The 21,641-nt window shown below is 59.1% G+C and overlaps 1 protein-coding gene across 2 annotated transcripts in view; it reads left to right on the top strand.

Moving 5' to 3' along the window:
- The window catches only part of SNX8 (sorting nexin 8), a 53,351-nt gene that overhangs the window by 17,380 nt on the left and 14,330 nt on the right, over positions 1–21,641 (top strand). For both annotated transcript variants that reach the window (XM_051840646.3, XM_051840647.3), the window contains exons 2-3: positions 16,173–16,363; positions 20,106–20,223. In XM_051840646.3, the coding sequence (XP_051696606.1) occupies positions 16,173–16,363; positions 20,106–20,223 (309 nt within the window). The remainder of the gene's footprint in view (positions 1–16,172; positions 16,364–20,105; positions 20,224–21,641) is intronic.

Genomic DNA, 21,641 nt, shown 5'->3' with positions numbered 1-21,641 from the left:
GGCTTCTTGCTGTAGCTCACTGAGGCCTGGTTCCAACCCTGGTGGGACCTTCCAGGAGATTTGTGGGTGCTAGGAGGGTGTGGGGTCGTTCCCGTGCCAGGCCTGCTGAGCCGTGTGGCCAAGGTCCCAGTTCTTGGCCTGGCGGGTGTGTGGCGACCTTGCGTGGTGTGCGGGGTGCTGCTCTTGGCGCTCAGGGTGTGGCTGTGAGCAGACAGCCGGAAGGCCCGCTCTTGAGCTTGTATTCCTGTCGCGGGAGGGGCGGTATCCAGTAGACAGGACGAGGGGGTGGTGTGGTCAGTGCACCGGGGTGGCCTCTGGGGAGGAGGGGGTGACGATGCGCCTCGCAGTGACCTCTGTGGGCCTAGCGCCTCAGGAGACCAGGCGCCGGCCCCGGCTGTGCCCGGCAGAAGAGACGACTCGTGGCCGGCCTTCTGCTTGAGGGACACCGAGGAGGCCAGCGTGGCTAAGGAGAGACGGACCAGGGCAGCTGTGCCTTTGAAGACCTCTCGGGTGTGTCTCCCTGGTCCTCGCTGGGGGAGCTGCAACTCTAGCTCGTTCTGCACTGCCGTGTTGTTAGAGAGAGAGAGAGAGAGAGAGAGAGAAAGGAGAGACAGCGCTTGCACCAGCTGGGCTGGGCTGGACTGAAGCTAGGAGCTGCCGACCCTGTGGGCGAGGGGAATCCAGGTACCTGAGCTGGAGTCTGCACTGGCAGGAAGCGGAGTCCAACCCAGGCCCTCCGATGGGGGATGCAGGCGTCTTAACTGCCAGGCCAGGCGCCTGTCCTGGCTGACCTCTTAGGAGTATGGAATAGGGACAGGAGCTGACCGACCGCAACTGTGAGAAGGCATAGGGCCCAGCCGAATGTGGGGAAAGGGACAGAGAACACCGAGTGGTGGCCCACGTGCGAGACAGCTGGCACTCTCGGGGTGGAGTGTGCATCGGCTCCATCGCTGTGGGAGGCTGGAGGTACTTGCCGGGCTGAACACGTGCACACCCCGCGGTCCAGCACTTCGCGTCTCAGGGGTGTTATGCACCGCACAGAAATGCATGCCAGTGTTCACAGCAGTACCGTTTGTGGGAGGACCCCAGAGAGTCCCCCATGCCTGACAGCGGCGTGGCATCCTCAGCCACAGGCACGTGTGGTGACATGGGCAGACCTCGCGGGCTTGACGCCGAGAGAAGTCGTGCAAGGAGCTCGCTGTCTGATCCCACTCACATACTCTGAAGACGGGCGGGAGAAAGCCCACAGCACCGCTGTGGCGTTGGAGGCCACGCTCACTCCGGGAAGTCGCGACCGGACGGGAACACGAGGCCCTGTGTGGGTGTCTCACCCTGGAGAGCTTGTTGTTACGTGTTGAAAGGGTGGGAGTCGTGGCACAGCAGGGGAAGCTGCCACGTGGGACCCCACAACCCTCATCAGAGCCCTGCTCGAGCCCCAGCTGCTGCGACTCCGACCCAGCTTCCTGCCCGTGTGTTTTGGGAGGCAGCAGAGGGGGGCTCGAAGACTTGGGTCCCTGCCCGCTGTGTGGGAGACCTGGATGGAGTTCCAGGCTCCTGGCTTCGACCTGGCCCAGCCCTGGCTGTTGTGGCCATCGGGGAGTGAGATAGCAGATGTCTCTCTGTATCCCTCTGCCTTCGAAATAGATGAAAATAAACATTCTAAAAGGTATTTATTTCAAAAAGGTCACAACCAGTGGGAAAAGAAAGTAACTGTTTCATGTATAACTGATGGAGTATTTGTGTAGACTTCCTGTAGTTGGGGAAGTCCAGTGGCCTGGTGTGGTGCCATGGGCTGTGGGACAGCATTGATCTGCACCGGGAAGAGCTGGGCAGAGATGATCCTATCTTCTTCGTTTACGAAAGTTTTTTTAGATAGAAAAATGTGGCAGAATGTTACTTTCAGTTAAACCTTGGTGGTGGATACATGGGTTCTAATACCTATTGTACTTCCATTTTTGTTTGGAATATTTCCCGATTAAGCAAATGTCGGGGTGCGCATGGTGGAGCGTGGGATTGAGCAGATGTCTGCGCCCCGCGTGTGGGTGCCTGGGCTCAAGCTGCACCTCTGCTTCTGACCCAGCTTCCTGCTAGCGCCCAGCCTGGGAGGAAGGAGGTGACGGCTCAAGGGCTTGGGGCCCTGCCACCCGCACGGGAGACCTGCCTGCGGTACTGGCTCCTGGCTTCGGCCTGGCCCGGTCCCAGCTGTTAGGACTTTTTGGGGAATGAACTGAGGGATAGAAGATCCCTCTCTTTGTCTTTCTTGCTGTCAGTCTTTCAAACAAACTTGAAAAATAAAACAAATGTATATGTAATTAAAAGGTACACAATACAGGTTGACCATTCCTAATCAGCAATGTTGAAGTACGAAACTTTATCAAAAAAATTTAGAGAATGCATTAACTTGAGAGGCAGGCAAACTGCCGCTGTGGCCCCCCCCCCCCCCCCAGCTCCCATCAGTTGATTCCCTCCCCAGATGCACACAGTGGGCTGTGTCTGGGCCAGGGGCCGAAGACAGGAGCTGGAAACGGAATCCAGGTCTCTCCCATGGGTGGCAGGAACCCAGTAACCTGAGCTGTTCCCGCTGCTCCCAGGTCTTCGTTAGCAGGAGGCTGGAGGGTGGCGCCCGGGCTGGGAGTCCCACGGGCACAGCCGCTCTGACGTGGGCAGAGCCAGGCTGGGCAGCTGCTCCCTCCCTCCCCACGGATCACAGACTTCCGGATTTTGGAGCATTTTGGACTTTAGACTTCTAGATTAGGGATACTCCGCCAGTTCAGTTGATGCAGATGTGCCCCACAAGCTGAAGCACTTGTGATCCCACACATCGCAATAAGGGACACGCAACCAAGCAGGAGAATGAGCTGGAAAAAACTGTTGATCGTGATTGTTGAGTGGCTGGGATGTGGGCAGTTTCTGTCGTTTTTACAGAAAGTGTGAAAGTGGTTTTGCAGACACGTGGAAGTGTGCATGGTATTTAGGAGAGCGCAAAGGGACTGGCATCGTGGCACAGCGGATTAAGCCGCTGCTTGTGCCGCCACCATCACGTATCAGAGCACCGGCTCGAGTCCTGGCTGCTCTGCTGACGCGCCTGGGAAAGCGGCAGGAGACGACTCGAGTGCTCGGGCCCCTGCCGCACACACGGGAGACCTGGACGGAGCTCCGGGTTCCTGGCTTCAGCCTGGTCTGGCCCCCGCCATATGGGGAGTCAGCCAGCAGATGAAAGATCTCTTTCTCTCTCCTCTGTCTTGCTCTCTCTCTGTCACTCTGCTTTTCAAATAAAATCTTTAAAAAACACAAAGTTTAGATGACATTTTCCAGCCTTGTGTATGTAGAAAGAAACAGGCTAGAGTGGAAGAGGGGATGGGACTAGGTGTGGAGGAGGGTTGATTTTATTTCTGAATATTGTAACATTCGGTTACATCCAGTAAGTTATTAAACAGGAAACAAATCCTGGTCAGTGGGATGGAGGCGGTGGGGAGCCCGCAGGGTGTCGTGGAGTGGCCGGGAGCCGTCTGGATGGCAGGGCCGTGGGTGACGTGCACGCCCTCAGCTGTTTCCCGTGGAGCCTGCAGGGTGTCGTGGAGTGGCCGGGAGCCGTCAGGCAGGGTCGCGGGTGACGTGCACGCCCTCAGCTGTTTCCCGTGGTGGCCGAGTCCCTGCTGCTCCTGTCTCAGGCCTTGACCAGCATGAGGAGGAGGAAACTTCTGCTTCCATTTCATGGAACAAGAGCCCCTCCCCCCTTTTAAATTGGAATAGCAGAGCAGGAGAGAGAGAAAAAGAGAAAAAAATTAATCCTCCGTGTTCCAAATGCCTGCCGCAGCTGGAGCTTGGCAGGCCCAAGCCGGGAGCCTGGAACTCCATCTGGGTCTTGGCAGGGGCCCAAGCCCTTGAGCTGTCCCTGCTGCCTCCCAGGGTGTGCAGCAGCAGGAGGCTGGCTTGGAAGAGGAGCTAAGACTTGATCCCAGACACTGGAATTTGCGACGGCTGGCATCCCAGGTGTGGCTCGCCCGGTTGCGCTACAGTTTAGAGAGGTTCCTAATCCAGGATAGCAGGCTGTCAGGGTCTACGAGGAACCCCACGTGGAAAGCCGAGGACCTCTGCTGCTCCGTTCACTTTATTTCGGTGGGGGAGTTGCTGTCTGGATCGGCATGGCTCACTTCCCCGGCTGGGTGGATGGTGGAGCGAGGCAGGTGTCGGTTACACGTAGGGCAGAGTCCCGAGTCCCGCTCTGCCCGCCCTGGGATGACGGTGCTTCTCAGACTGGCTCTGGCCCCGGGGCTGGCAGCAGCAGCAGCCCTGGACGCGCGCACTCTCAGGCTCCCCTTCCTCCCGGCTGGGTCAGGCCCGCCAGGGGACCCCGTGCACGCACATTCTGGAGAGCCGAGATGACCCCGCCACCTCTGGCCCTGGCCCGAGACCTGGCGGCCGTGGACAGCTGCCTGGTGCCGTGGCAGAGCGCTAACCGGGGCGACGCGGCCCTCCCTCACTCCCTGCTCCGGAGGGCCCAGTGCCCTCTGTTACTTCTGCAAGCACTCCTCGGTGAGGGGCCTCCGCCTACCTGGGGAGGAGGCCGGCGAGGGCCTGGCTGAGCGGCGATGCTGAGTGCCTGGGCAGTGAGGTGGTGTGGGCTGGGCCTGCAGGTGACGGCGCCTGTCCTGTGCGCGCTGCGCAGGGGCCCCCTCCCTGTTACTCCTGTCGACGTCAGCGTTTGCCGCAGGCGTGCTTGTGTCAGGCAGGGCGTTGGGTGTTGGGTGTTGGGGACACATCCTGTTTGTTTACTCTGAGAAGTAAGGGCCCGGGACGTCAGCTTCACACAGAAGCACAGCAGACCTCCCTGGGGATCCCCCTCTGAGGTTCTGGGGAGTTCTGGGGCTTTCGGACGTGTGAGTCACTGGCTTGGAGGATCACAACCTGTCCAAGCTGAGTGGGTCCTGAAAGGTGCTTGTGGCCTGTCTTCTGTCGTAGGGGCCATGCAGTGCTCAGTGCTGGCTCCCTGACACCAGGCCTGGTTCCTGCCATCTGCCAGCACTTCTGACGGTGACACGTCTGGGTAGTGAGGTATTCAGAGGAGGGGTGTGGAAATCCTACCTCTCCCTCAGCTCTCTATTCCTGTTTTCTTTTCTTTTAAGATTTACTTTATTTATGTGAAAGAGTTACAGAGAGAGGGAGAGAGAGGGAGAGAGGGAGAAAGAGAAGTCGTCTTCCATCCATTGGTTCACTTCCGAAATGATTGAGTCCATCTGAAGTCAGGAGCCAGGAGCTTCTTCCGGTTCTCCCATGTGGGTGCAGGGGCCGAAGGACTTGGGCCATCTTCCACAGCTTTTCTAGGCCATAGCAGAGAGCTGGATCAGAAGTGGAGTGGCTGGGACTCGAACCAGTGCCCGTATGGGATGCCGGCGCTGCAGGCTCTGGCTTTAACCTGCTGCGGCACAGCTCTGGCCCCTCAGGTCCTTCTCTCCACCCTGGTGTCTGGAAGGCGTCCATGTGGACTGGCCTGCGGAGCCCATGGCCACCGAAAACCTGTTGTTAAGGAGGAAGACAGAGTGCTTTTTTTATTTTTTAAAAAGATTTATTTATTTGAAAGGCAGAATTACAGAGAGGCAGAGGTAGAGAGAGAAGAGTTTTATTTTTAAAGATTTATTTTTTGGGGTCCAGCACCGTGGCGTAGTGGGTAAAGCTGCCGCTTGTAGTGCCGGCATCCCATATAGATGCCGATTCGAGTCCCGGCTGCTCCTCTTCTGAACCAGTTCTCTTCTATGGCCTGGGAAAGCAGTAGAAGATGGCCCGAGTCCTCGGGCCCCTGCACCCACGTGGGAGACCCAGAGGAAGCTCCTGGCTTTGGGCCAACGTAGCTCTGGCTGTTGTGACCAATTGGGGAGTGAACCAGCGGATGGAGGACATCTCTTTCTCTGCCTCTCCTTCTCTGTGCAACTCTGTCTTTCAAATAAACTAAATCAATCTTTAAGAAAAAAGGTTGATTTATTTATTTACTTGACAAGCGGAGTGATGGCAGGGGGAGAGGGAGGGAGAGAGAGAGAGAGAGAGAGAGAGAATATCTTCCCTCTTCTGGATCCTTCTCCAAATGACTTCAGTGGCCTGGGGCTGGCTCAGGCCAAAGCCAGGATCCTGCGACTCCATCTGCATCCCCCACGTAGGTGGTGGGGGCTCAAGTACTTGGGTCATCCTTGGCTGCCTTCTCAGGGCCATTCGCAGGGAGCTGGATTGGAAGTGGAGCAGCCGGGACGCGAACCGGTGCCTGACACTGGATGCCGTCTGGTATCGGATGCTGGCAGCATGACACCGACCACCCATCTGAGTGGGTTCAGAGTCTTTCTGGGCTGGAGCGCTAAGTCTGGAGGGTGGCTGGGACGTGTATGGACGCTTTCTCTCTGCTGGTCATCTTCAGCTCTGCTGGCTTGTTTCGGCCTGGGACTCGGCCTGTGGTACGAGAGGCCGCCTCCTCCTTGGGATCTCATCGAGCACTGGGTGGCATTTCGGTGCCTCCCAGCCCAGGTGGAGCCAGGAGGGAATGACGTTGCTGTCACCAGGGCATGGGTGGTGATGGGTGGGGGTCAGGGCATCCATACACCCATTTTCTGGATTATGCCCAAGGACAGTTGCTCGCCAGGCCACAGAGCTGGGAAGTGACAGAGGCTGGGTTTGCCCCAGATCTCTGAGTCCGGTCTTCCCCTTGGTCCGCAGCCTTTCAGCAGGAAGCACGGCTGGTCCCTTGTTCGGTCTGTGTTCTCTGTGGGGCTGGGGGCTCAGTGCATCTCCCAGGTCCCGTGTCCTGGACTGCTCCATGGGAGCGGTGTCTCTTTGGTAAGAGTGCGGTGATCCTGCCCCTCATTGGCACCCTTGTTCTCACGGAAGACCAGGCTCCGCCTCCCCGGCCCCTCCTCCCATTCTGCCTGTTCTGGGTTTGTGTGCTTTGCCACCGACAGTGGTCTTTTTCCTTCTTAATTAAAATGTGTTAGGAAAACATGAGCATTGGTGCCGGTGTTTTGGCATAACGCGTAGAGCCGCTGCCTACAATGCCGGCATCCCATAAGGGTGCTGGGTCATGTCCCGGCTGCTCCACTTCCTATCCAGCATCCCTGCTAATGCACCTGGGACAACCTTGGGCCCCAGCACCCATGTGGGAGACCTGGAGGGAGCTCCTGGCTCCTGGCTTTGGTCTGGCCCAGCCCCTGCCACTTCAGCCATCTGGGGAGTCAACCAGCAGGTGGAAGACCTCTCCTTCTCTCCCTCCCCCTCTCCCCCTCTCCCCCTTTTTCCCTTTCCCCCTCTCCCTGTCACTCTCTGTAACTCTGCCAGGGGCCAGCACTGTGGCTTGGCGTGGCATCCCATACGGGTGCCAGTTCGAGTCCCAGCTCCTCCGCTTCCGATCCAACTCTCTGCTGTGGCCTGGGAAAGCAGTAGAAGATGGCCCAAGTCCTTGGGCGCCTGCACCCACGTGGGAGACCTGGAGGAAGCTCCTGGCTCCTGGCTTCAGATCGGCGCAGCTCTGGCTGTTGCAGCCATCTGGGGAGTGAACCGGTGGGTGGAAGACCTCTCTCTGCCTCTGTGTCTCTGTAACTCTGCCTTTCAAGTAAATAAGTAAATCTTTAAAGCAAAACAAACAAAAGACCTTCTGCCTTTCAAATAAACTAAAATAAAAAACGGAAGAAAGAACAACGTGGGCACCCGGGTTTAGCGCAGCGCCGTCTGGGGCCGCGCTTGCTCGTGAGTGGAGCGGCCGGGGGAGGAGCCCCGCGGTCGGGGTCTCCTGGCAGGTGCCCCTGTGCCCAGAGTTCAGATTCTGCCCTCACGTGTGACCGCGTGGCAGTGACTGCTGAGTGGGCAGGCTGCGGGACGATGTTGTTCAAGTCAGAAGATGGCAGAGCGATCCTGCTGGCAGACAGGGCTCATCGTGTGCGCAAGTCGGGCAGGTTCCACGCTGCCCCTCAGCTCCCCGCGTGCTCTCGGCGCCGCCGTCTGTGTTGAGTAGATGTTTCCTAGTGCATTTTAATTCTCTTGTATCCGTCACTTTATACTTTTCTTGGTTATTTTATCTGTGACTGCCTGGGGGGTTACAATTAATGTCTTTTTTTTTTTTTTTTGGTAAGGATTATTTGCTTATTGGAAGGGCAGCGAGCGTGAGAGGAGGGGAGGGGTTGGTCACGCAGTGTCCCATGCTGATTCACTCCCCAGGTGGCCACAGCTGCCAGGGCTGGGCCAGGCCGGACCCAGGAGCTTGGAAGTCATCTGGGGCCCACACAGGGGTGCAGGAGCCACACACTTGGGCCGCTCCCCCGCCTCCCGTGGTGACCAGCAGGCAGCTGGCGTTGAAGCAGGGCTCTGCCGGGGGGTGCTGGTGTTGCAGGAGCAGCTCAGCTCCTGTGCCGCGCGCCAGCCTCTGCCCCAGCACCCGCGCGTGGCGCAGCGAGGTGGGCTGACGCCGCTTGATCTCGTGGTCTGCAAGACCGGGCTCCTGTGCCGCGCGCCAGCCTCTGCCCCCAGCACCCGCGCGTGGCGCAGCGAGGTGGGCTGACGCCGCTTGATCTCGTGGTCTGCAAGACCGGGCTCCTGTGCCGCGCGCCAGCCTCTGCCCCAGCACCCGCGCGTGGCGCAGCGAGGTGGGCTGACGCCGCTTGATCTCGTGGTCTGCAAGACCGGGCTCCTGTGCGGCTTCTTCCCCCCACCCTTTAAATATCTCATTTTTTTTTGACAGGCAGAGTTAGACAATGAGAGAGAGAGACAGAGAGAATGATCCTCCCTCTCCGTTGGTTCACCCCCCAAATGGCCAGTACGGCCGGCGCACTGCTCTGATCCGAAGCCAGGAGCCAGGTGCTTCCTTCTGGTCTCCCATGGGGTGCAGGGCCCAAGCACTTGGGCCATCCTCCACTGCCTTCCTGGGCCACAGCAGAGAGCTGGCCTGGAAGAGGGGCGACCGGGACAGAGTCCGGAGCCCAAACCGGGATTAGAACCCGGTGTGCTGGCGCCGCAGGCAGAGGATTAGCCAAGTGAGCTGCGGCACCGGCCCCCCCAACCCTTTAAAAAGAAGGTTTATTTATTTATTGTTAAAGATTTATTTATTTGAGAGTCAAAGGGGGGACAGAGAGAGAGAGGTCTTCCATCTGTTGGTTCACTCCCCAAATGACTGCAGCAGCCAGAGCTGGGCCTATCCGAAGCCAGGAGCCAGGAGCTTCTTCCAGGTCCCTGACGTGGGTGCAGGGGCCCAAGTTGTTGGGCCGTCCTCTGCAGCTCTCCCAGGTCCATTGGCTGGGAGCTGGATCAGAAGTGGAGCAGCTGGGTCGCCAACCAGCGCCCATATGGGATGCCAGCCCTGCAGGTAGCAGCTGGACCCGCTATGCTACAGCGCCAGCCCCCGTGATTTCCTTTTTACAAAATTAGTTAAGCTTTTATTTGGAAGACAGACATAGCAATGAAGAGCAGGAGACATACCTTCCATTGGCTGGTTAATTGTTCCAAAACAGCTGTGGCTGGGCCAGGCAAAGCCAGGAGCCTGGAACTCATTCCTGTCATCCCCAGTGCTTGACCCCACGTGCTGCCTTCCAGGACGTGCATAGCAGGAAGCCAGGCTTGGAAGTGGGGCCAGGGCTCAGACCAGCAGCGCAGTGTGGTTGCTGGCAACTCGCGCGGTGTCTGCGGCTGCCCGAAGGCGCCCGAGCCCCTGTGCTTCCTCTGGTCGAGCTCCCTTGGACTTGGTGAATGGCTGTCCTGGTGCGTTCAAGAACCGCTTGTCTTTTGAAGTTGGATTCTGTGGGTGATGATGTATTTAGGTGTGAATGTCTTTGAATTTATCCTACTTAGAAATTCTGAGTTGTTGGATGTTTTTCACCAATTTGGGGGAAATCCTGGCCATTGCTGGCTCAAATCTTTTGAAAAAATTAATGACTTTTTGTTCATTTCAAAAGCCAAGTGATAGAGTGCGTGTCCCCATCTGCCAGCTCACTCAGGGACCTAAGTGCTTGTGCCATCGCCTGAGCCTCCCAGGGCGCGCTACAGGAACTGAGGGCCGGAACAGGCGCTCTGCTGTGGGATGTGGGCATCCTCAGTGGCATCTGAATTACCAGACCAGACGCCCGCCCTGTGGGCAAAGGTTTTGAACAACCGTAACAGACGCCGGGGAGGGGCTGGAGGCCCTCACCCCGCTGCTGAGTGTGTAGGACGGTCCGGCAGAGCCTCGAACGCGGGCTGAGAGAGGTGCCGCCGCACTTCAGCGGTTCCACACTCGGGGGAGAGAACCCGCCTCGTTCACGGGGCGTGGCTCACAGGGCTGAGCAGTGGGAGGCCCAGACCCCCCCCCCCATTCACAGGGGCGTGGCTCACAGGGCTGAGCAGTGGGAGGCCCAGACCCCCCCCCCCATTCACAGGGGCGTGGCTCACAGGGCTGAGCAGTGGGAGGCCCAGACGCCCTCCCCCCATTCACAGGGGCGTGGCTCACAGGGCTGAGCAGTGGGAGGCCCAGGACCCCCCCCCCCATTCACAGGGGCGTGGCTCACAGGGCTGAGCAGTGGGAGGCCCAGATGCCCCCCCATTCACAGGGGCGTGGCTCACAGGGCTGAGCAGTGGGAGGCCCAGACGCCCCCCCATTCACAGGGGCGTGGCTCACAGGGCTGAGCAGTGGGAGGCCCAGACCCCCCCCCCCATTCACAGGGGCGTGGCTCACAGGGCTGAGCAGTGGGAGGCCCAGACGCCCCCCCCTTCACAGGGGCGTGGCTCACAGGGCTGAGCAGTGATGGGGTGAAGCCACGCAGTGGGGTGTCAGTCGGCCCTCGTGAGTGACGGCGTGCGGGGCGAGGTCGTGGGTGGAATCTTGCCATTGATGGAAGGGCACAGCAGGGGGAGTGCTGTGGAAACATTAGGGCAGAGGGGATGCGGGGGGCCGGCAGCGTTGGGGAGGGCTGTGAGAGGCTGAGGGGCTGCTCAGAGTGATGAAGCGCCCTGAGGCGGGCCACGGCCACGGCTGCACCACAGCTGGCACACAGCGTGCATTGTCGGGGTGCAGGCAGACGGTGCGAGGAGGCGGAGCCAGGAGGTGCGGAGATCCTCGCCGCCACTGAGCCCTGCAAACATAGCAGTGGCAGAATGCACCTGCCCGAAATCCAGAAGTTAGGCGCAGACTTGCGACAGTGCGGGTGCACTTAGCCAGGTGGGTGAGGCGAGGTGAGGTGTCACCAGCCCAGGGCAGGGCCTTCATCCAGTGACGGGGCCGTGTGAGAAGAGGACTCCACAGGAGAACGCAGGCACACAAACACGTGTGCCTGAGGCCACAGGACCACAGCCGGAGCGCGCCGTGCTGTGTCTACCAAGGAGCACCGGGGCCTGTCCCTAAGCCCTGGAGGCTGGGAGACGGGGGCTCCCAGCAGGCTTCCGAGGGGCACAGCCCTGCTGCCCCCACCTCAGACCCCCAGCCTGCAGCGCTGCGCCACAGCCCCCTTCCAGAAGAGCAGGAGGGGAGTCGCCGAGCAGTCATCACGGTCAGCCACGCGCGGGGCACTCCCAGAGCTGTCGTGTTGTCTGACGCAGACAGAACACTGCGTTTTCAACAGAAGTTTACGACTTGCAAAGAAGTGGGGAGTCCGGCCAAACAGAAGAGGGCGAGAGCGGTGAAGAGGAGCTGCTCGGGGAAGCGCGGACTCTGACCGGGGCAGGCGGAGGCTGCCGTCAGCGGCTGTGTGCCCGCGTCGTTCCGGGAGACCGCGTGGGAGGAATCAGCAGAGTGTGGGAGCGAGGGCTCGTCGGCACTGGGTATCGGCACAGCTCCGGCCGCTGCAGCCAAGTGGGGAGTGAACCAGCGGATGGAAGACCTCTCTCTCTCTCTCTGCCTTTCCTCTCTCTGTGTAACTCTGACTTTCAAATAAGTCAATAAAATCTTTAAAAAATAAAAAAGTAATAAAATACGCCTGAGCCGGCCTCCCTGTCCCCGTCTCGTTCTGAGGGTTCTTTAGGCATGTCACTGCTGGTGCCTTAGCGGACACGTGAAGACATCTTCTCGGACTGGACCCACTGCACTTCGGCTTCCTCCTTCCTGTTCTCCCACACTCGGCGCGCTGAGCGCACAGGATTTTGCTTTTCCCCAGTGGTGCTCTGTTTCATTCCTACAGAGAGCAGACAGCAGACGGGCGTCTGGCAAACACCCCACGCGCCCGGGTTCCCGTGCTCCCGGCCGTCTGCAGCGTCAGAGACCCAGCACGCGGCGTGGCCCCGCGGGGCTTGCCTTCCCCCGCACTCCCGTGCTGGTCCCGCTGTCTCCCTGTGACTCTCAGCCCGGTGGTGTCGTTAGGGCAAGGTTCTCTCGCCTTCCCCCTGTGGTGCAGGTGAGCTGCAGGGGTGCTTCGCAGGGCTGCCCACTCCCCGGCCGTCCCGCGCAAGTCCCAAGGCGAGCTTGCTGGGCCAGGCGCCGAGGACACGCCTCGTCTCTGCGGAGCCCTGGAAACAGAATTTGGAGTCAGAAGCTTCACGGAAGGGCCCGAGTTTCCCTGTGAGTTGGGGAACAGGCGCCCTTCAGAGCTGTGTCTTGCACATGTTATGGCCTTGAAAATACTGGAGCTTGGGGCCGATGCTGTGGTGTAGCAGGTAAAGCTGCCGCCTGCAGTGCCGGCATCCCACATGGGCACCAGTCCCGGCATCCCACATGGGCACCAGTCCGGGTCCCAGCTGCTCCACTTCCCATCCAGCTCTCTGCTGTGGCCTGGGAAAGCAGTAGAAGATGGGCCAAGTCCTTGGGCTCCTACACCCGCGTGGGAGACCCAGAGGAAGCTCCTGGCTCCTGGCTTCAGATCGGCCCAGCTCCAGCCAATGCTGGCATTTGGGGAGTGAACCAGCAGATGGAAGACTCACTCACTCTCTCTCTCACTCTCTCTCTCTCTCTCTCTCTGCCTCTTCTCTTTCTGTGTAACTCTGCCTTTCAAATAAATAAGTAATCTTTAAAAAAAAAAAAAAGACTGGGGCTCCTAATATACATGCACTACTCAGATATGCTTGCTCACGGTCTCTCACACACACACACACACGTCCTGGATGCACACTCCCACACACAGGCATAGTCATACACGTGCACACTCACACTCAGATGCACACACACGTCCTGGATTCACACTCCCACACACAGGCATAGTCATACACGTGCACACTCACACTCAGATGCACACACACGTCCTGGATGCACACTCCCACACACAGGCATAGTCATACACGTGCACACTCACACTCAGATGCACACACACATGTCCTGGATGCACACTCCCACACACAGGCATAGTCATACACGTGCACACTCACACTCAGATGCACACACACGTCCTGGATTCACACTCCCACACACAGGCATAGTCATACACGTGCACACTCACACTCACTCAGATGCACACACACATGTCCTGGATGCACACTCCCACACACAGGCATAGTCATACACGTGCACACTCACACTCAGATGCACACACACGTCCTGGATTCACACTCCCACACCCCACACACAGACATAGTCATACACATGCACACTCACACTCAGATGCACACACACATGTCCTGGATGCACACTCCCACACCCCACACACAGACATAGTCATACACGTGCACACTCACACTCACTCAGATGCACACACACACATGTCCTGGATGCACACTCCCACACCCCACACACAGGCATAGTCATACACATGCACACTCACACTCAGATGCACACACACGTCCTGGATGCACACTCCCACACACAGGCATAGTCATACACGTGCACACTCACACTCAGATGCACACACACATGTCCTGGATGCACACTCCCACATACAGGCATAGTCATACACGTGCACACTCACACTCAGATGCACACACACATGTCCTGGATTCACACTCCCACACACAGGCATAGTCATACACGTGCACACTCACACTCACTCAGATGCACACACACACACATGTCCTGGATGCACACTCCCACACACAGGCATAGTCATACACGTGCACACTCACACTCAGATGCACACACACACACACGTCCTGGATGCACACTCCCACACCCCACACACAGGCATAGTCATACACGTGCACACTCACACTCACTCAGATGCACACACACACATGTCCTGGATGCACACTCCCACACACAGGCATAGTCATACACGTGCACACTCACACTCAGATGCACACACACGTCCTGGATGCACACTCCCACACACAGGCATAGTCATACACGTGCACACTCACACTCAGATGCACACACACATGTCCTGGATGCACACTCCCACACCCCACACACATAGTCATACACGTGCACACTCACACTCAGATGCACACACAGCCACACATGTACACACGCAGACTCATCGTACGCGTGCACACATGCACATGGTCACACCCACACTTACACATGGCTGCACACATGCACATGTACACTCAGGCTGTGCACATCGTAGTCAGCGTGGGCACCACTGTGGCATCAGGTTTGTTACACTTAATTGCACCCCGAGATTGTAACTTGCAGGGGTTGGAAGTAGAAGAACGGCGGGTGCTCCTGAACCGGGGGGTGGGTTTGCCCCTGGAGCGGGCGCCGTTGCGTGGGAGGTCACGGATGAGCACGGGCCTGGCTTTGTGGGGGAGCGTTACGCGCATTCTGCGGAGGGCTTCCTTTGTGAAGTGACGCGTACGAAGTGATGGGACCGCAGCCTGGAGATGGGAGGCCGCCCTCGCCCCTGTCCTCCCCCAGGGCTGCCCTCACTACGCTAGTGGTGCCTGCCCGCCCGCTCTTCCTTTCTTTTTCTCTCTTTTCTACTTAGAACTCTTCCTGTGTTAAAAACCCATGTTGGGGCAGGTGCTTGCCAGCTAAGACACCCGTGTCACCTGTTGCTAGCCTGCTCTCACTCCGCGGTGGCTTCTGCCTCTGGCTGCAGGCTACCGCAGACCCGGGAGGCGGTGGTGGGCAGTGGCTGGGTTTCTGCCACCCATGCAGAGGACCTGCACCGAGTTCCTGGCTTCCAGCTGCAGACCCTGGCCCAGCCCTGGGTGCTGTGCGCATTGGGAGAGTGAACCAGAGGGTTGAGCTCTGTGTGTCTGTCTCTCTAATTGTCGCTCCCCCTCTTCGTGGAGGAACGACACAGGACCCTGCGCTGTTCTTTTGTCTGCTCAGCCCTCCCCGGGTTTGCTGCTGGTTCTTCCCGGGTTGGCTACCGACCCTTCCACCTCCGTGGAAGGGCGGTTCCCCCTGTCACTTTCCCCACTTCCGCAGGGGAGCGGCACACCGCCGGCCGGCTCTCTCGGGGGCTGCACAGGTGTTCCCCTTAGATGTTCCTGGTGCATGTTGTCTCTCTCCTCCTTTATAGTCCTCTTCCACCAATCCCAACTCTGCTACCCACACGCCGAGTATGCTGCTCTCCTCCAATCAGGAGCAGGTCCTGCTGTTTATTGGTTGAACTGGAGGCAGCTGCGTAGAAGCTGTTTCCTCCTCTCCCAGCGCCATATTGTGGGAGAGCAGATGCACAGAATAAGTCTTAATTCCAGTAACTTAGTCTAGTCCGAGTTGCTCCCAGTTGCTCCCCACACTAATAATAGAATAGTAATAGTAATAGTAATAGTAATAGTAATAGTAATAGTAATAGTAATAAAAGCAAACTGTTTAATGTGATTCTTTTTAGGGGGGCAAGTTGTGAGGTATAAAATCTCTAAGTTGTGTTTTCCTGCTTTGTGCGTGATCTGTCGATGGCTTCTTGTCCACAAGGAAGCTAACATTTCGAGGATCAATTCTTTAGTTTTTATGATCAAGAATCCTAGCTCTAAACAAGCCTGCAGTTAAAAACACAAATCAGTGCGGTTGTGTGGCGTGGGCAAGTGGTCGTGTTAGTCGTGGGAACACTGGGCCGTGTCGGTGAGCCCACTCGTGTCTCTTTGTCCGGCCCCTTCTGTGGGCTCTGGAGGGAAGGAGAACCTGTTTTGCATGTGATTTGTAAGTTCTTCACTGTTTCCCTGACTTGGTCCTAGGAACGTGGGTGTGTTTGTTGATTCTCGAGCAGGTGCGGCCGCCCAGGAGCAGAGCGACTGGCTCACAGCATTCGTCCCACTGCCTGGAGGGCAGGGTGGGTGTGGCGTGGCCAGAGTCCACGTGCTGGGCCAGCACATGGTGGCGGCTTGCCTCTGATCTGTGTCCCTGTCCGCATTCGCCCTCTCTCCTGCAGACTTGCCAAGGCCCCAGGTCCTGGAGCAGAGGGACCCAGATCCCACGCGAATGCAAATGCCTCAGGGGAACCCGCTGCTGCTGTCCTACTCCCTGCAGGACCTGCTGGCCAGGGACACGGTGCAGGTGGAGCTCGTCCCCGAGAAGAAGGGCCTCTTCCTGAAGCATGTGGAGTACGAGGTTTCCAGCCAGGTGCGTGGCGGACTGTGTGTGCGCGTGTGCGCGTGCAGGGCGGGCCCTGGACGGGGCAGGTCTGGGGCAGGAGTGTGTGATGTGGGGAGGCTGAGGAGAGGGTCTGCCTGCCTGGCTTAAAGGGAAATCCAAAACCTGGTGGCAGCCAGGCCGCCCTGCTGGTCCCCGTGTGTGGTCTGCTCAGCCCTGGGGTTCCCTGTCTGTGCCTGGGCCCATCCATCCTCGTCGGCATGGGGCTGTGGAATCCTGGGTTTCAGGAACCTCACACAGACAGTTTGCACAGTGCAAACTCTGGACACATAGTAGCATGTGAGAATTTCGCAATACAGGTAGTCCCTGACTTGTGGAGTTGAAAAAAAATTTTTTTTATTTGAAAGCCATAGAGACCAACAAAGATCAGTCTTCCATCCGCTGGGTCACTCCCCAAATGTCCACCACAGCCAGGGCCGGGGCAGGCCAAAGCCAGGAGCTGGGAACTTGGACTGGCCCTCCCAGTGGGGAGCAGAGACCCAGCCTGAGCTCTCCTTGCTGCCTCCCAGTGTGCACAGGAGCAGGAAGCAGGAAGTGCAGGGAGCCAGGACCTGAAATCGGCCCTGTGCTGTGGGACGCGGGCCCCCGCGTGGCGTCTCAGCCCGGCCCCCGACCTGGACGATGCTCAGGCCCTGTGGTGTGGGACGCGGGCCCCTGCGTGGCGTCTCAGCCCGGCCCCCGACCTGGACGATGCTCAGGCCCTGTGCTGTGGGACGCGGGCCCCCGCGTGGCGTCTCAGCCCGGCCCCCGACCTGGACGATGCTCAGGCCCTGTGCTGTGGGACGCGGGCCCCCGCGTGGCGTCTCAGCCCGGCCCCCGACTTGCACGATGATCAGGCCCTGTGGTGTGGGACGCGGGCCCCCGCGTGGCGTCTCAGCCCGGCCCCCGACTTGCACGATGATCAGGCCCTGTGGTGTGGGACGCGGGCCCCCGCGTGGCATCTCAGCCCGGCCCCCGACCTGGACTATGCTCAGGCCCTGTGGTGTGGGACGCGGGCCCCCGCGTGGCGTCTCAGCCCGGCCCCCGACTTGGACGGTGATCAGGCTTGATGCCAGTGGGAAGGTGCGCAGTCAGGCGGGACCACGCTTTGCATCTGAGTGGGGAGCTTTGCCGGCCTGGAGGTGGGCGTCTCATCTGTGTCGTGGTGCCGGGCAGCAGCACAGGAGAGCACTGATGCTCACCACGCTGCCAAGCCGGGAGGCTCCCTCGGGTGCGAGGGGACTGCAGACAGCTCGTGGGCACGGGCGTTTGGCGCAGTGCTTAGGTCACTCACTGGGACTCCTGCATTTACCGTCAGAGCGACTGGGTTTGAGTTCAGCTACTCCAGTTCCGAGCCAGCCTCCTGCTCGTGTGCACCGTGGGAGGCAGCACTGAGGGCTCAGGGGCCTGGGTCCCTGCCACCCACGGGGGAGACCCAGATGGGGCTCCTGGCTCCTGGTTTCGGTCTGGCCCATTGTGGCCATTAGGGGAGTGAACCAGCAGCAGAGGGACAATCTCTCTCTCATTCTGCATTTTGAAGAAATAAATAATACATCTCAAAGTTTTTTTAAAATCTTTGCATAGTTTTTTTCATAAACTTCATAGGTTTCCAGATTTTTAATATGAAAATAAACTTTTGATTTCTTTTTTTTTCTTTCCTTTTTTTCTTTTTTTCTTTTTTGACAGGCAGAGTGGACAGTGAGAGAGACAGAGAGAAAGGTCTTCCTTTTCTGTTGGTTCACCCTCCAATGGCTGCCGCAGCCGGTGCGCTGCGGCCAGCACATCTCGCTGATCCAAAGGCAGCAGCCAGGTGCTTCTCCTGGTCTCCCATGGGGTGCAGGGCCCAAGCACTTGGGCCATCCTCCACTGCACTCCCTGGCCACAGCAGAGAGCTGGCCTGGAAGAGGAGCAACCGGGACAGAATCCAGTGCCCCGACCAGGACTAGAACACGGTGTGCTGGCACCGCAGGTGGAGGATTAGCCTAGTGAGCCACGGTGCTGGCCAACTTTTGATTTCACTTGCCACAACTTTTGAGGTCCCCTCATATCGGTGCATCTTCCCACTCAGGATGTCATCGCGGGTTGTGGGGCTCCCGTCCCGGCAGCGCCTGGGGACTGGGCTGGCCACCTCGTAGGTCGGGGACTCAGGCAGTGACTCGGACTGGGGAGGGGGCAGCCGCGGTAGTGGTGCTGCCTTCCCGCTGCCAGGGCACCGGCTGTGGGAATGCGGCAGCGCCCGGCCCTGGTTCCTGCCGCCGGCGCCTGGCAGCGCTGAGCTCTCAGTCCCTTCATCTGGCGTCTCCTGGTTCAGTCAGCATAGACTTTGATGGCAGTTGCAATTTTTTTTGTTTGTTTGTTTAAGAATTATTTTACTTAGGCTGGCGCCACGGCTCACTAGGCTAATCCTCTGCCTGCGGCGCTGGCACACCAGGTTCTAGTCCTGGTTGGAGCGCCGGTCCTGTCCCAGTTGCCCCTCTTCCAGGCCAGCTCTCTGCTGTGGCCCGGGAAGGCAGTGGAGGATGGCCCAAGTGCTTGGGCCCTGCACCCCATGGGAGACCAGGAGGAAGTACCCGGTTCCTGGCTTCGGATCAGCGCAGTGAGCCGGCCGCAGCACGCTAGCTGTGGCGGTCATTTGGGGGGTGAACCAACGGAAAAGGAAGACCTTTCTCTCTGCTCTCTTTCTCTTTCTCTGCCTGTCCAAAAAAAAAAAAAAATTACTTATTTGAAAGAGTTATAGAGAGAGGTAGAGGCAGACAGAGAGGTCTTCCATTTGCTGGTTAAGTCCCCAGATGGCCACAACAGCTGGAACTGAGCCGATCCAGGCCAGGAGCTTCTTCTGGGTCTCCCGTGTGGGTGCAGGGGCCCAAGCACTTGGACCATCTTCCACTGGTTTCCGAGGTGCATTAGCAGGGAGCTGGGCTGGACGTGGAGCAGCCGCCAGCATATGGGTCAGCGGCAGGCTAGGACTTTCACCGCGGCCCCGCAGCGCCAGCCCTGGGAGTTGCAGTTCTGTCCTGGGGTGGAGGGAACTGAGGAACCAGCACCATCTGGGGGAGCTGTGGGGTGCTCGATGCTTGGTCGGTGGGATTCATGAAGACAGAGCAGGACCCACAGCCTGGGGGCTCGGGAGGCGGCCCCGGCACAGCAGCGCCTGGTAGTCTGCTGGGGCTTGTCTGAGAATCTTCTGGGCAGCTGGGCCAGTGATGGGGGTGTCCACGGCCCAGCGGGTGGCTCTCCCATTGCTGCTCTCTGCTGGGGTCCTTGGAGCTGCGAATCAAGGTTTGTGCTTCAGTCCTGTCTTGGGGCCCGTGAAAGTACATTCTTATCTTTTTTTTTTTTTTTTAAAGATTTACTTTATTTGAAAGGCAGAGAGAGGAGAGAGAGAATGATCTTCTGTCTGCTGGTTCACTCCCCAAATGGCCACAAAGGCTGGGCTGGGCCAGGCCGAGGCCGGGAGCCGGGAGCTCCATCGGGCTCTCCCTCGGAGATGGCAGGGACTCAGCCTCGGGCCGTCACTGCTGCCTTCCCAGGCGCGTCAGCGGGAGCTGCGTGGGAAGCAGAGCAGTCAGAAAGAACCTGCGCTCCATGCGGGGCGCTGGCGTCCCAGGCGGGGTCCAGCCTGAAGCCGAGTTTGCTAATGCCATGTCGCTGGGCGCCGCCGAGCCCCACGGAGCGGCGACGCGCAGCCCTGGCTCGGATGTCCCATCTGACCGCTGACCCCTTCTTCTCGAAGCGCTTCCAGGCCTCCGTGTACAGACGGTACAATGACTTTGTGGTCTTCCACGAGGTGCTGCTGCACAAGTTCCCGTACCGCATGGTGCCGGCCCTGCCACCCAAGAGGATGCTGGGAGGTAAAGCGGGGTCTGCTGGGGGCTGGGGTGGGCAGCAGTGAGCCACTCAGCAAGAAGGGGATGCTGGGTGTGCTGCTGCCTGCTGGCCTGGGAGGGGCTGGCAGCAGGGCTGTGGAGCCTCCCTCCCCCAGCAGTCCCCAGCTGGTAGTTGTGGCCGAGCCCAGGTCTGGTGCAGGAGGGTGTGAGGGTGACTGGCCCTGGCAGGAAGACCACCTGGACAGGGGGCCCTGGGTGCCCAGGTGTGAAAGAAGCGGTCCCCCTAGTCCCCCAGGTTCTCCTCTCCAGCGCACAGAGGCCAGGACCACCAGGGCTCCTGTGGGGGAAGGGCCGAGTCCTGTTGACAGAGCCCAGTGAGCGTGAGCAGTGGCAGCAGTCGCGTGCGGTGGCGGCTGCAGAGAGCAGGGAGTCCAGTCTTCGTCTCAGAGGAAGGACACAGCTGGGGGCTGCGCCATCGCCTGGGGTGGTGGGGGATCCCAGGTGGCCCTGGAGCCCAGGCCTGAGATGAGTGCCCTCGCCCACGCACAGCCCCTTAGGCAGATCCTGCGTGAAGGCTCGGGGTCGCCAGGGCCCAGGGCTAACCTGGTGGGTCTCTGTTGGTTTCCCGAGTCCTCTGAGATGTCCGTGTCCTTGAGTGGGAGGCGGCACGAGGTGTGCTGCAGCCATGTGGCTTCCGGCACGCGGAAGTCTGTTGGGCTGTGGGTGCACACGTGGGCCCTGGCAGGCCGTGTGCCGCTGGTCAGCGTGTTCTTCCCTCACTGGAGGTACGAGGAGTGCCCAGGGCGCAGAGGGCAGATGTCCTGGGGACATGGGGCGCTTCGCCGAGCCCACGCGTCAGAAGTCAGCTCAGTGTGACGGTGTGGAGGCCGTGCCTCGGCGCTCAGGGAAGGCTCAGCCCTTCCCCGGGACCCCGTGGTCTTGGAGGAGGCGGCCCCATTCACTGTGTTTCTCACAACTCAGACACAACCTGTCAAGTCTCAGATACTGTGAATTGTGGTCAGATTTGTAAATTTCTTTAAAAGATTTATTTATTTACTTGAGAGGAAGAGTTACAGAGGCAAGACAGAGAGAAAGGCCCTCCATCCACTGGCCCACTCCCCGAAAATGGCCACAAGGGCTGGAGCTAGGCCAATCCAAAGCCAGGAGCTTCTTCTGGGTCTCCCATGCGGGTGTAGGGGCCCAAGCCCTCGGGCCATCTTCCACTGCTTTCCCAGGCCATGAGCAGGGAGCTGGATCGGGAGTGGAGCAGCTGGGACTAGAACCAGTGCCCACGTGGGATGCCGGCACCACTGGCAGATGCCCACCCCACCACGCCCCAGCACTGACCGCTAAATACCCTTAGCGCACCAGTGTGCTTTGACGTGTCCCTTGAAGTGAAGCTGGCCCACATGAAAGCGGTGGTTGGAGCACTGCAGAGTGGG

Source organism: Oryctolagus cuniculus, chromosome 19 (genome assembly GCF_051225735.1).
Source record: "Oryctolagus cuniculus isolate XC-2025 breed Fujian yellow rabbit chromosome 19, ASM5122573v1, whole genome shotgun sequence".
Lineage (NCBI taxonomy): Eukaryota > Metazoa > Chordata > Mammalia > Lagomorpha > Leporidae > Oryctolagus > Oryctolagus cuniculus.
Note: the sequence above shows the minus strand (reverse complement) of the source record. Positions and strands in the feature narration are given on the sequence as shown.